This window comes from Marmota monax, unplaced genomic scaffold (genome assembly GCF_021218885.2).
Source record: "Marmota monax isolate L192 unplaced genomic scaffold, Marmota_monax_Labrador192_F-V1.1 WCK01_AAM20220418_F8-fsc00073, whole genome shotgun sequence".
Lineage (NCBI taxonomy): Eukaryota > Metazoa > Chordata > Mammalia > Rodentia > Sciuridae > Marmota > Marmota monax.
In genome coordinates, this window is record NW_026692846.1 from 7,086,583 (window position 1) to 7,099,768 (window position 13,186).

General features: G+C 38.0%; 1 protein-coding gene across 4 annotated transcripts in view; it reads right to left on the reverse strand.

The window, feature by feature from the left end:
* The window catches only part of Khdrbs3 (KH RNA binding domain containing, signal transduction associated 3), a 178,299-nt gene that overhangs the window by 75,559 nt on the left and 89,554 nt on the right, over positions 1-13,186 (reverse strand). For all 4 annotated transcript variants that reach the window (XR_009227193.1, XM_046449199.2, XM_046449200.2 and 1 more), the window contains exon 5: positions 2,999-3,138. Coding sequence is in view for 3 of the 4 variants with exons in the window: in XM_046449199.2 (XP_046305155.1) it covers positions 2,999-3,138 (140 nt within the window). In the remaining variant the exon portion in view is untranslated. The remainder of the gene's footprint in view (positions 1-2,998; positions 3,139-13,186) is intronic.

Consider the following 13,186-nt stretch of genomic DNA (forward strand, 5'->3'; position numbering starts at 1 on the left):
TGACAGAAAGTGACAGCTAAGTTAGGACCTGTCTTCAGGCACAGTGGTTGCCTGAGCAGTGGCACTGACACACTCTACGGCAACTCTGGTGAGGATACCATTCTGCATTTGCATTTTGAAAAAGGAATGGACAAAAACAACCTAAGTGAGACAAGTAACACTGGTTGATTTTATTGTATATGTATATAAATAGAGATATGTAAATATTGAAACATATTATTTTTAATTTTAATTTTTTTGGTACTTGAGCTTGAACTCAGGGACACTTTAGGCTGCTGAGCTACATCGTCAACCCTTTTTGTTCCTTTATTTTGAGAGAGTCTCTCACCAAGTTGCTGAGGATCTCACTAAGTTGCCCAATTGCACCTCAAACTTGCGATCCTCCTGCCTCAGTCTCCCAAATTGCTGGGTAACAGCTGTGCACCGCTGTGCCTGGTCACAGAACATTTTTATATACTACTTACTTAAACAAGCTATACATCATGAAAATGAAAGCTTCTGTACATACCCACAGATATAGAAACATCTACCCATCTACATACAGTCACATCACTTAATGACAGATGCATTCTGAGGAATTCATGTGTAGAGGGTTGTGTCACTGTCTACACACTGAAGAGTGCACTCACACGAACCTAGATGGTAGGACCTACAACAAACCTCCGTGTAGAACTGGCAATGCAATAAGGTTGTTTAGATCAGCACTGCCACAGACAGATGAGCAGTGAGTCACATTATCCTGTTACCATGGCTACTACATTGATAGCTCCAGGCATTTTCCAGCTGCATTACAGTCTAATGGGATCACCATTGTAAATGTGGTCAGTCACTGACTGAGGAGATCTATGCTGAGACTGTATCTCTGTACCTACCTACCTACCTGCCCACCTTCCTATGTCAGTAAAAAGAAAAGAATGCTGGCATTGTGTAAGTGTCAAGTCTGGAAGGCTGTCTCTCTTTGTATGCATCTACATGTATTTTCTGTTCTCTTTTGAGAAGATTTGAATACGATGAATGATGTGAGTCTGACTACCTCGCAGGGTTGCAGAGACAGTTGCTTGGCAGGGCGTTATGTGTGTGCCACACCAAAAGGGAAAGCTCCTAGCCATGAGCACAAACCACATGCTCCACACATGGACAAACAAGCAAAGTCAGTGCCAGAGGGAAGGTACAAGTCTTCAGACGTTGAGAATGTTTAAATATATTATTTGACACGTTATGCATTTTGGGAAAACGTGCGAGCTTCCATCATAACAAAGTTGAGACTAAGGAGTCAAACCTGTACGCTAAATAATATCAGGCAATTAACCACTATGTGATCCCAATCCTTGTGACCTGCACAGCTTACCTGAATCAGAAAAAGGGGCCTTGCAGCTAAGAGAAGGATCTTGAGATGGAGGTCCCCTGCATTATCCTGCCTTGAACTACCCTATACAACCACATGAACCCTATAAAGTCAGCAGAGGGAGGTCAGGAAAGAGAAGGCAGTGTGAAGAAGTGGGAGGGGTCACTGTGATGGGGCCACGATCCAGGCATGCTGGGCTCACCAGACACTGAAGGAGCAAGAAAAGAACTTGCCCTCAGAGCCTCCAGAGGGAACACAGCCCTGCCAACACCCTGCCTCTGAACAAATGATAACTGGTTTTAGTCATGTGGCTTTCATAGCTACAAGAGAATATATTTTTGTATTTTTTATTTTCAGCCACCAAATTTGTGGTAATTTGTCACAGCAGCTAGCAGCAAACTAATATAGTACATAAGTAATTTCTTATGATTTTAGGTAAATTTAATGTTGGAAGAAATAGAAATTAAAGAGGCAGTTAGGGTTTGCCGAGTACCTACGTGTACCTTTCCATGAAATCATCAATTAAACCTCTTTTTGACACAGAAACCCCACAGGCTCAAGGCCTATTGCTGACTTGATATCATAGCAGCACACTCCTGCTCTGACATTGCTCCAGCTGGCAACTCTCAATAGAGGAAGGAACTTCTCGTTCTCCCAGAGGAACTTGGAGATTTATAAGAACAATATATTTAATAGTTTTATTCAAACTTCTACCTGAAAAAAAATCTATATAGTCACATGATTAAAAGAAAACTCTATTTCTTTATTCCACTGATTGCTTTCAGAACAAAAATGGGAAAACTAAACATAATTTCCAAATAAAATTGAGAAAGTCATATCAAATTTTTGATTCTCTTTAAAACATTTCCTCATAGAATTAATCATAGCTGGGTATAGTGGCATATACCTGTAATCCTAGCATCTTGGGAGTGAGGCTAGAAGATTACAAATTCAAGGCCACCCTCAGCAACTTAGTGGGGCCTTAAGCAACTTAACAAGACCCTGTCTCAAAATTTAAAAATAAAAAACAATTTTAAAAAGGAGTAGGGAGGCTGGGGATGTGATTGAGTGGCTAAGTGACCCTGGGTTCAATCCCTGGTACCAAAACAAACAAACAAACAAATGTAATCACAAAACAAAGACAGAAATAACAAACAAACAAGCAATCAATCAATGTGTGCCCGGACCAGCCCAAGGATTTCTCACATGCTACAGCACTTGTAAAGAGCAAACTGACAACAGACCTTAGGACACCCACTAGATGCTGGACGTGTCAGAGCACTGGAGGTGTGGCCAAGAACTAGGCTCCGGAAGGGGGAAGAATCAGGGCAAGGCACAAGGAGCCATGGCTCCAATCTGCATATCGATGATATTACTTACACATCAAAAAACTGTCATTTTAAAGAATGAACCTTAGAGTGGGTAATAATTTGCCTGAAGTGATTAGGTGGTAAGTGATAAAGTGATAACAGTTAAGCCTAGGAATATCTCCCTCCAAGGTGAATTCCCTACTTGTGACTTTCAAAGTCTGAACAGTGGCTTCCTACAGATATACTGATAGAGGGGTTTCTGGCTACTAAGATAAGACACGTTGAAACTGTTGCCATGGCACGCAAACCTTAAGGAAAAGTAAGCCAATTAATAAACACCTACCTGGTAATTGCTGGGGCTGGCACACCTCTTGTCCGTAGGGTGGGTTTCCCCCTAACCACTGGGACATCCGCATTTTCTGAACCACCATTCAAATATGTTAATTCCTGGAGCTGGGCTTGTCTGATTTCATCATTGTAGTCCTACACAGGAAAGAGAAGACAGCATAATCTGTGTCATGTTAAAAATTCTAAAGTATTTAGTGCAAATAGTGAAAAATATCAATAAAAAAGATTGGGAAAATAGTTAAATTCACAAAACAAGATATGAATTTCTGAAAATTAAAACATATTAATAAATTTCTCTAAGAAGGGAAAAGAGAAAAAAAACAGTACTTTTCCCCAAGCTAAAATTTCCTGCAATCAACCATCTTTCCTTTCCCTCGGCATGGTTTCCAGGTGAAATGCCTAGGATAAGGTTAAAGCACCAAAAGCACTGTCTGGTGGCTCTGCTCCTTACAGCTCAACTCCCTAGTGGTCACTGAGCATCTGAGGCGCCTCAGGGACAGGAAAACAAAGAGGAGTCAGCCACTGTCCTACAGCCAAGGAACTCACTCCAGCAAAGGAGAAAGACACACCCAACATGGCAGCTTCTCTGGTGCACATTCCTTTGTACATTTCCCCTGGGATACTGCAGGAGCTGCAGGAGAGTCGGCATTTTGAAAATGTGATACATAATCTTATTCCTGAAAACCTGCACTTTGATTTCACCTTACATGACTATCAAATGCTCAATTTGGAAACGATAGGAGTCAGCCTTGATTCCTCCCTCTTCCTGACCGCCCTCACTCCACACAATAACCAACAGTAACATGTACAAATATGTCAAATTGTCTCTCGTGTTTTACAGTAAAGGAAGTCCAGGGCCAAAAGTTGAAAAAGAAAACTCACTGAAGGCAGCTGTTGCTAGAAGAGTGGGCTCTCTACAAGAGGTGTTATCTCAGATGAGTGAGGACTAAGCCAGGAGGGCCTCAGCAGAGGACAAAATGATTAAAGACTCAAGCAACATTAAATACAGGAAATCAAAAGAGTGTTGTGAGTACTATTTGGATGAAATATGAAAACACTAAAGGGAAAGGGAGAGCAGACACAAAATCATATGAAGCTTTAAGTCGATTTAGAGGCAACTTAGAACGTTCAGAAGGGTACTGAGAAGTCCTTAATGATTTTAAGGAGGTAAGTTGCATATTTAGGTTTGTAAACTATAAAGATTAATCTAGTATTAGTGAGTACAAATAACATAGGATTGAAAGCACAGTGGATAAAACACTGTGCCCACAGACGAAGCATGCACTTAAGTGCAAATGGAATAGTTCCAAAGACAAACTCTAAGCCAGGACATCTCATAGGCCTCAATAATTTTCAAAGGTCTAAAATCATTCAAAGTATATTTTCTGCTGATATGGAATAAATTAGAATCCACTGAAGAAAGAAATTTGGGGAATTCACAAATATGAAGAAATTAAAGAAGGTAATTTTTAAAAAGATCCAACAATATGTTGGCTTCAAGAGATTCATCTCACAGGAAAAGACATCCACAGACTGAAAGTGAAAGGGTGGGAAAAAAAATTTACCACTAACAATAAGCAGGGATTTCCATCCTCATAAAGAACTTAATTAAAAGTAACTTAATAATCATTAGATCAAACTAGAAATGAAAAGAAAAATTAGAAAATATTCTGAGACAAATACTAATGAAAACAGAGCATATTAAGACATATAAGGGTATCTAAAGCAGTACTATGAAGGAAATTTATAGCTTTAAATGATTATGTTAAAAATACAAGATTTCAAATCAATAACCTAAGCTTTCACCTTTACTAAATATGAAATAAAAACAAACACAAAATAAGAAAAAATAATAAAAATTAGAGCAGAATAAACAAAAAATAAGAGCAAAATCAACAAACTCAAAAGTTGACTAACTTTACAAGATTAATAAAATGATAAACTTTTAGCTATAGTAACCAACAATAAAAGACGACTCAGGTTTCTGCAATGAGAAATGAAAATGGGGTATCACCTGAACATCAGGAGTGACAAGGGGAAGCCAGACGTGGTGGCAGACACCTGTAATCCCAGCAAGGGGGGAGGCTGAGGCAGGAGGATCAAAGTTCAAGGACACCTCAGCAATTCAGAGAGACCCTCAGCAATAAACAAAAACTACAAACGTTTATCAATATAGATGATAAAGTTATCAAAAAATACAAAGCCAAATCCAGTAAAAAAAAATTATATAAAAGAACCAAGTTAATTTATTCCAGAAGTGCAAAGTTCACTGAACATTTGAAAATCAGTTAATGTAAGTTCACAAAAATAAGGACAAAACCACATCATCTCAACAGATAGAGAAGACAACTGTAAGAAAAGTCCATCACTCTTTAATATTAAAAACACTCAAATAGGAAAACCCACAGTTAAAATCATACTTAAAAAGCAAAGGATGAAAAATTTCATCATAAGGTCAGGAAAAAGACCAAGAGGACTTCTCTTACCATTTTACTTGAGGTTCTGGCCAGAACAATTATGCAACAAAAACCAACAGCATTCAGACTGGAAAGGAGAAACTAAAAAATACTCTGTTCAGAAATGGCTTAAATCTGTATACAGAAAATACTAAGGCATAACACACACACACACACACACACACACACACACTCAACTAACAGAGCTAGCTAATTAATGAGTTTTAGCAAGGCTACAGAATACAAGATCAATATATGAAAATAACTTCCATGTCTTTAGATCAGCAATGAATAATCAAAAAATAGAAATTAGAAAAACAATTCCATTTACAATAACATCAAAATAACACACTTGGGAGTAAACGAATAAAAGATGTGTACATTGAAAACTATAAAACACTATTAAAACAAACTTCAAAAGATATAAATAAATGGAATGATAGCCAATGCTCCTAGATAGAAAGACTCAGGGTTGTTACAATGACCATTTTTTTCTAAACTGATCTTTCCAATCAAGGAAATAATACCAGCTGACTACTTACAAAAATGAAAATGTTGAGTAAAATTAGGAGAACAGAAATAGCAAGAACAATCTTTAAAATAAAAAGCAAAATTGTATAAATGGATGTTTTCCTATTGCAAGACTTAACTACAAAGCTACAAGCAATAAAAACTGTGTGGTGGTGGTACAGACATAAGCATCAATGGAATGGAAATGCAAGTTCATACATAGTTGCAGTGAACTAATTTTCAAGTAGTCTCTTTTACAAATGGTGTTGTAGCGAACTGATATCCAAATCAAAAGTAAATAAATAAATAAAGTGGGATAGGACCCTTCCTTCAACATCATATGTAAAAATTAGACCAAAATGGGTCAGATACCTAAAGGTGAGGGCTAAAATTATAGAATTGTTAGATGCAAACACAAGAAGTACATTTTCTCAGTAGACAGCAAAAGTGTGTTAAGAAACTGAATGACAAGGAGATAATACAAAGTCACAGGAAGTGAGTACAGCATTCACATTCCCTCACTCATCCATATGTGTAGAATTTACTAATAATAAAGCCACTAGTAACATCAGAAGTTGTAGTTCTGGGGAAAGGTGAAGTTTGAATCCATTTCAGTGGAATAAAGAGTAAGTACAAATCACAGCACAGAGAAGAAGTTCCTCCTAAGTAGCATGGCTATAAAAAGAAGAGTAAGGTTCAGAGCTTGCAGGGAGGAAGGGAGAATTTCAAGACAGAAGAAATATAAGGATATTTGTGCATGAACAGAAGGTTCAGAGGAGAGAGTTTCCTGAACTATTTATAATTTAGAATTAAAAATCTGAAAGATATTTAGTAAAATTATAACAAAACCCCACTGATCTCCATTACTATTCAAAAGTCCAATGTAAAAAAAATGTGAAACTTGTAGAAGGCATTATGAAATAAGAAAACTAATATGAACATCAATCAAAAGGGAGGTTGAAATCTAATACTTGCAAAAGCAAATGACAACTAATTCAAGTTATTTTGATTAGCATAAAGAGTTTAGGATTGGGGGAGGGGGGGTCTATAATTTACTGTAAACAGAAACTCTTCCCTGGCCTCAGAAGTCCTCTGAATCTTTTGATTGTAATTTCAACTTCTCTATCAGAAGCCCATTAATATGTTCCTAATGATACTAAAATAGCTAAAGATTAATAAATTATTTGCAAATCATGTAAACAAAATGTAGATATTTGAGCAAGGTATTTGTGCAGTTAAAAATCGTTGAGAAATTTGATACTTGGTCACATGCAGCTAAACACAGATAGGAAAAAAGGATATGGCTGAGGCCCTGTCCCAAAACACAGTAAAAAATTTAACAGTAAAAACGAAGCACTGCTTTAAGTAAGGCTGAGGTCACTATAATGGTGTCATTGTTATTATGATTTTCTTGGTCTTAGAAATAATGCTTTTAAATTAATAGAGAAACCAAATCATGCATGATGGCTTACAGGCTAATTTCCCCCATTGAAAAACAAGACCATTATAACATCAACATTTTCATCAACTGTAAAGAGCAAAGGTACCACAATTCTAATATATATATATACACACACACACACACACACACACACACTCACACACACGTAGGATTTTCCTCCTCAGTGAATTTACAATCTACTTAACTCTATGTTAATGTGGAGACTGGAAAAAAAGTTTTTAAATTAAATCATTAAAAGTAACTTATTGAAATTCAGTGGGTTCTCTGTTAAGCCTTTACATTTCAGATACATTTTCCAAAATATGACAGTACTTAAGGTTAATGTAGGGATCACTGTTTACATTATAATCCATAAGAGACAATGGGAACATTTATAACTTGGAGGTGTAGCTAACTAATGAAATGTGCATTATGATACTATTTAAATATTAAAAAGAATTAAATAAAACTTCTTATGTTCATAAGGACAAAATTTGAACACTACATAAGTCTAAAATGTACAGGTAAAGACTGGACATGGGACTTCTGGAAAAGTGGGAGCTCAGCACAGCCTCCCTGCAAACACCAATAACAGTCAAGAGTGGTGGCATATCCCGTAATCCCACTGGCTCAGGGGTCCTAGGCAGAAGGATAGCAAATTCAAAGCCAGCCTCAGCAACTTAGTGAGGCCCTAAGCAACTCAGTGAGACCCTGCCTCTAAATAAAACATTAAAAATAAAAAAGTGGCTGGAGATGTGGTTCAGTGATTAAGTGCCCATGGGTTCAACCCCCAGTAGCAAAACAACAAAAAAGGAATAACAAAAACTGACAGAATTGTGGGGAAAAAAACCAGAGTCTGGAACCTCATGGAAGGTATACAACCAACTGAAAAGAAATAATATAATAATATACTCATGAAAAACAGCTAACATGAAGGTAACAAGAGGAAGAGCCTATGGCATTCCTGCCTGGGCATTCATCCCTAGAAGGGTGCTGCATTAGTTCCCCAAGGGTGGGTAAAGCCATGAAAATGCAAAGCTTTGCTATAGGAGGCACTAATTTAGAATAAACGTCTAGCATCACTGTTAATGAATTGACAATTCACAGTTGTTTTATCAATTTTAGTAGCAAATAAACAAGGAAGACCAGCAAATCAGGCAGCCTAATGTTGTCTTTGGCTTATGAGTCAGAAATGTGAGGATCAGGAAATAAGAAAGCTATGGAGGGCCTTGGTCAGCTCTCCACACACCCTGGCCTGAAGGTCAGTGTGTGCACAGGCCGAGATACCACGGGAATCCAGCACGAAGTAAAAGCCAGGGCAGACATGAAAATGGACTACTGTGGAGGCATGACCCCTTCTACAAGGCTAGGGAAGCCTCTGACACAAAGTTTTAAGCACAACCACTGAGAGATCACTGGCTGACCACTAAGCAATATAGACACTCCTGACAGAATAGGCTTAAAAATACATGCAGGAAGAAAAAGGATTACAAGAGACAGAGACACAGAATTAGTTCAACTAAAAAAAAAAAAAAAAAAAAAAAATTTGGTACTGGGGATTTAATCCAGTAGTGCTTTACCACTGAGCTACATTGCCAACCCTTTTGGTCGATTCTGAGGCAGGGTCTCACTCTCTAAGTTACTAAGGGTCTTACTTGTGGCTGAGGCTGGCCTTGAACTTGTGATTCTCCTTTCCCAGTCTCCTAAATAACTGGGATTACAGGCATGGACCACCACACCTTGGTCCAACTAAATTATTAAAGAAATGGAACACAAAACAGAAGCAATAACAAGCTCTGGGACCAATCCACAAAATTACAGCTTTCTTATATTTGATAAAGGGGCTAAAAGCATGCAATGGAGGAAGAATAGCATCTTCAACAAATGGTGCTGGGAAAACTGGAAATCCATATGCAACAAAATGAAACTGAATCCCTTTCTCTCGCCATGCACAAAAGTTAACTCAAAATGGATCAAGGAGCTTGATATCAAATCAGAGACACGGCATCTGACAGAAGAAAAAGTTGGCTCCGATCTACATATTGTGGGGTCGGGCTCCAAATTCCTTAATAGGACGCCCATAGCACAAGAGTTAATAACCAGAATCAACAAATGGGACTTACTCAAACTAAAAAGTTTTTTTCTCAGCAAGAGAAACAATAAGAGAGGTAAATAGGGAGCCTACATCCTGGGAACAAATTTTTACTCCTCACACTTCAGATAGAGCCCTAATATCCAGAGTATACAAAGAACTCAAAAAATTAAATAATATGGTAACAAATAACCCAATCAACAAATGGGCCAAGGACCTGAACAGACACTTCTCAGAGGAGGACATACAATCAATCAACAAGTACATGAAAAAATGCTCACCATCTCTAGCTGTCAGAGAAATGCAAATCAAAACCACCCTAAGATACCATCTCACTCCAGTAAGATTGGCAGCCATTATGAAGTCAAACAACAACAAGTGCTGGCGAGGATGTGGGGAAAAGGGTACACTTGTACATTGCTGGTGGGACTGCAAATTGGTGCGGCCAATCTGGAAAGCAGTATGGAGATTCCTGGGAAAGCTGGGAATGGAACCACAATTTGACCCAGCTATTGCCCTTCTCGGACTATTCCCTGAAGACCTTAAAAGAGTGTACTATAGGGATACTGCCAAATCGAATTTCATAGCAGCACAATTAACAATAGCTAGACTGTGGAACCAACCTAGATGCCCTTCAATAGATGAATGGATAAACAAAAAATGTGGCATTTATACACCATGGAGTATTACTCAGCACTAAAAAATGACAAAATCATGGAATTTGCAAGGAAATGGATGGCATTAGAGCAGATTACGCTAAGTGAAGAGGGAGCCTACATCCTGGGAACAAATTTAGCCAATCCCTAAAAAAACAAATGCCAAATGTCTTCTTTGATATAAGTAGAGCAACTAAGAACAGAACAGGGAGGAAGAGCATGAGGAAAAGATTAACATTAAACAGAGACAAGAGGTGGGAGGGAAAGGGAGAGAGAAGGGAAATTGCATGGAAATGGAAGGAGACCCTCATTGTTATACAAACTTACATATAAGAGGTTGTGAGGGGAAAGGGGAAAAAAAACAACAAGGGAGAGAATTAAACAACAGCAGATGGGGTAGAGAGAGAAGATGGGAGGGGAGGGAGGGGGGATGGTAGAGGATAGGAAAGGTAGCAGAATACAACAGTCACTAATATGGCATTATGTAAAAACGTGGATGTGTAACCGATGTGATTCTGCAATCTGTATTTGGGGTAAAAATGGGAGTTCATAATCCACTTGAATCAAATGTATGAAATATGATATGTCAAGAGCTTTGTAATGTTTTTAACAACCAATAAAAAAATAAGCTCTGGGAAGTAAGTAAATCTGAATTCAAATTTGCCACAATATGTTGTGTAAAGTCCAGTTTTCAAAATAAATAAATAAATAAGAGACATGGAACATGTGACTCACTCTGTGGGACCACTAATAAGAAACCATCTTGGAGAGGGCCAGATAGTGGATGTACACACAAAGAGAAGAAAGCCAAGTGCAGTCAATGGCAGACTCACAGAGGAGCTCAAGGCAGACGTGAGACAGTTACACTGGTGAACTTGAAGACTGTCAATCAGAATGGTCCTGTCTAGAACACAGAGAAAACAGGGGGAAGAGAAGCCAGCCTGAGACTTAGGAGACAGCAGCAGCTGTGCCAACAGCCACGTCACAGGAAGCCCAGGTGGACAGGAGGGAGAGACTGAAAATTTCAAAGAAATAATGGCTAAAAGATTCCCTCATTTAAAGAAAGTCATAAATCAATGGATCCAAAAACCCAGCCTAAAAGTAGAATAAACGTATACATCAAAATCCAGTTACTGAAAACCAAGACCACAAAATCTTGACATCGGCAAGAGATAACAAGAGATCATGTGCAGAAACACAATTAAATGGTTAGTGACTCTCTCATCCAAAGTAACAGAGCCAGAAGGCCACAAAGGGGCACATTCCAAGTGCTGGGGAAACTGTCAACTAGAATTACACAACCTGCTGTTGGCAAAATAGGTGGAATAAAACTGTTCTCAGAAAAACAAAACAAAAATTTTTGCTAGCAGATCCAGTTTACAAGAAATGCAAAAAGAAGCCCTTCAGGTTCAAAAGAAATAGTACTATTTAAATACCAGAAATTGCAAATGTTTGGGTTAATGTAAGAATATTAAAAAAATAAATAAATAAAAGAAAAACTATTCTAAACCATGTCTTCTTCATGATTATAGATGCAAAAGTCCTTAACAAACTATTGGTCAACTATATCCAGCAACAAATAAGGAGAATTATACACCATGACCACGTGAAATGCAAGTTTGGATTTACATATAAAAGTCAACAATGTAATATATAATTAGTGATATAAATGAAGGAGGGAAAAACTTGTGACCACCTCAATGGGAGAAGGAAAGCATTTGGCAAAATTCAACACCCCTGTTTACACCATTTATTCATGATTAAAAACTCAAGAACTAGGAATATAAAAGAATTTCTTTAACATGATAAAGAGTAGCAATAAAAATCTGGCAGTTAATGCTGACAGGCTGAATGCTGTCCTTTTGATTTCAGCAATATTATCTCATAGAAGGTTCTAGTCAGTGAAAAGATGAAAGGTTCCAGTTCAGGTAATGAAAAGGGAAGGGAAGGGAACTACTAAAGGCACACATCCTGTATATGCCTTTAGAGGAGAAATAAAACCATCTTCATTATCAGATGACAGGATTCTGTATGTCAAGAAATCCTAATAATTGTGTTAATTAGGATTGCATTTAATCATGCTCATGTTTGTATTATAAAACAATGCACTTGATCTAATAAACATGTTCAACAAGGTCATAAGATGGAAGATCAAAATGTAAAAATCAACTGCATTTCAGGGCTGTGGCTCATCAGTAGAGCATTCGCCTAGTATGTTAGAGAAGCTGGGTTTGATCCTCAGCATCACATAAAAATAAGTAAAAATAAAATAAAGGTACTGTGTCCAACTACAACTAAAAAATAAAATTAAGAAATTATTTAAAAAATCAACTGCATTTTAACATAAGTGACCATCTGAAAATCAAATCTAGGAACAATTCTACTGCCAGGCATGGCGGCATATGCCTGTAATCCCAGCCACTTGGCAGACTATAAGGCACAGTAGGATCACAAGTTCAAGGTCAGCCTTAGCAACTTACCAAAGACCTAAGCAACTAAACAAGACTCTGTCTGAAACTAAAAAATAAAAAAGAGCTGATGATTTGGCTCAGTGGTTAAGTGACCCTGAGTTCAATCCCTGGTACACCCCCCCCCCCCAAAAAAAAAAGGAGGAGGAGAACAATTCTACTTAAAGAAGCATCAAAAAAACACATAACATTTAGAAATTAATTTTACAAAATAAATGCAAGACTGGTACCCTGAAAATCAAAACATTGCTCAGATATTAAATAATACATTTATTATGCTTCAGATATCAAAAGGTTCATGTGTTGAAGGTATGGTCCCCAACCAGCAGTGCTTAGAGTTGGGCTCTTGGGACATGATTAGGTCCCCAAGGCTCTGAACAGGAGACTGATCCACTGAGGGTTTCTTAGCTGATGGCATTACTGGGAGGTGGCTGGAACTGCAATTGGGCCTACAGGGAGGAGGTAGGTCGCAGGAGCATGCCCTGAGAGAATATTTCCCTCCCTGGCGGCTTTCTCTTCCTGGACACTGAGAGGTGAGCAGCTGGCCTCTGCTCCACACC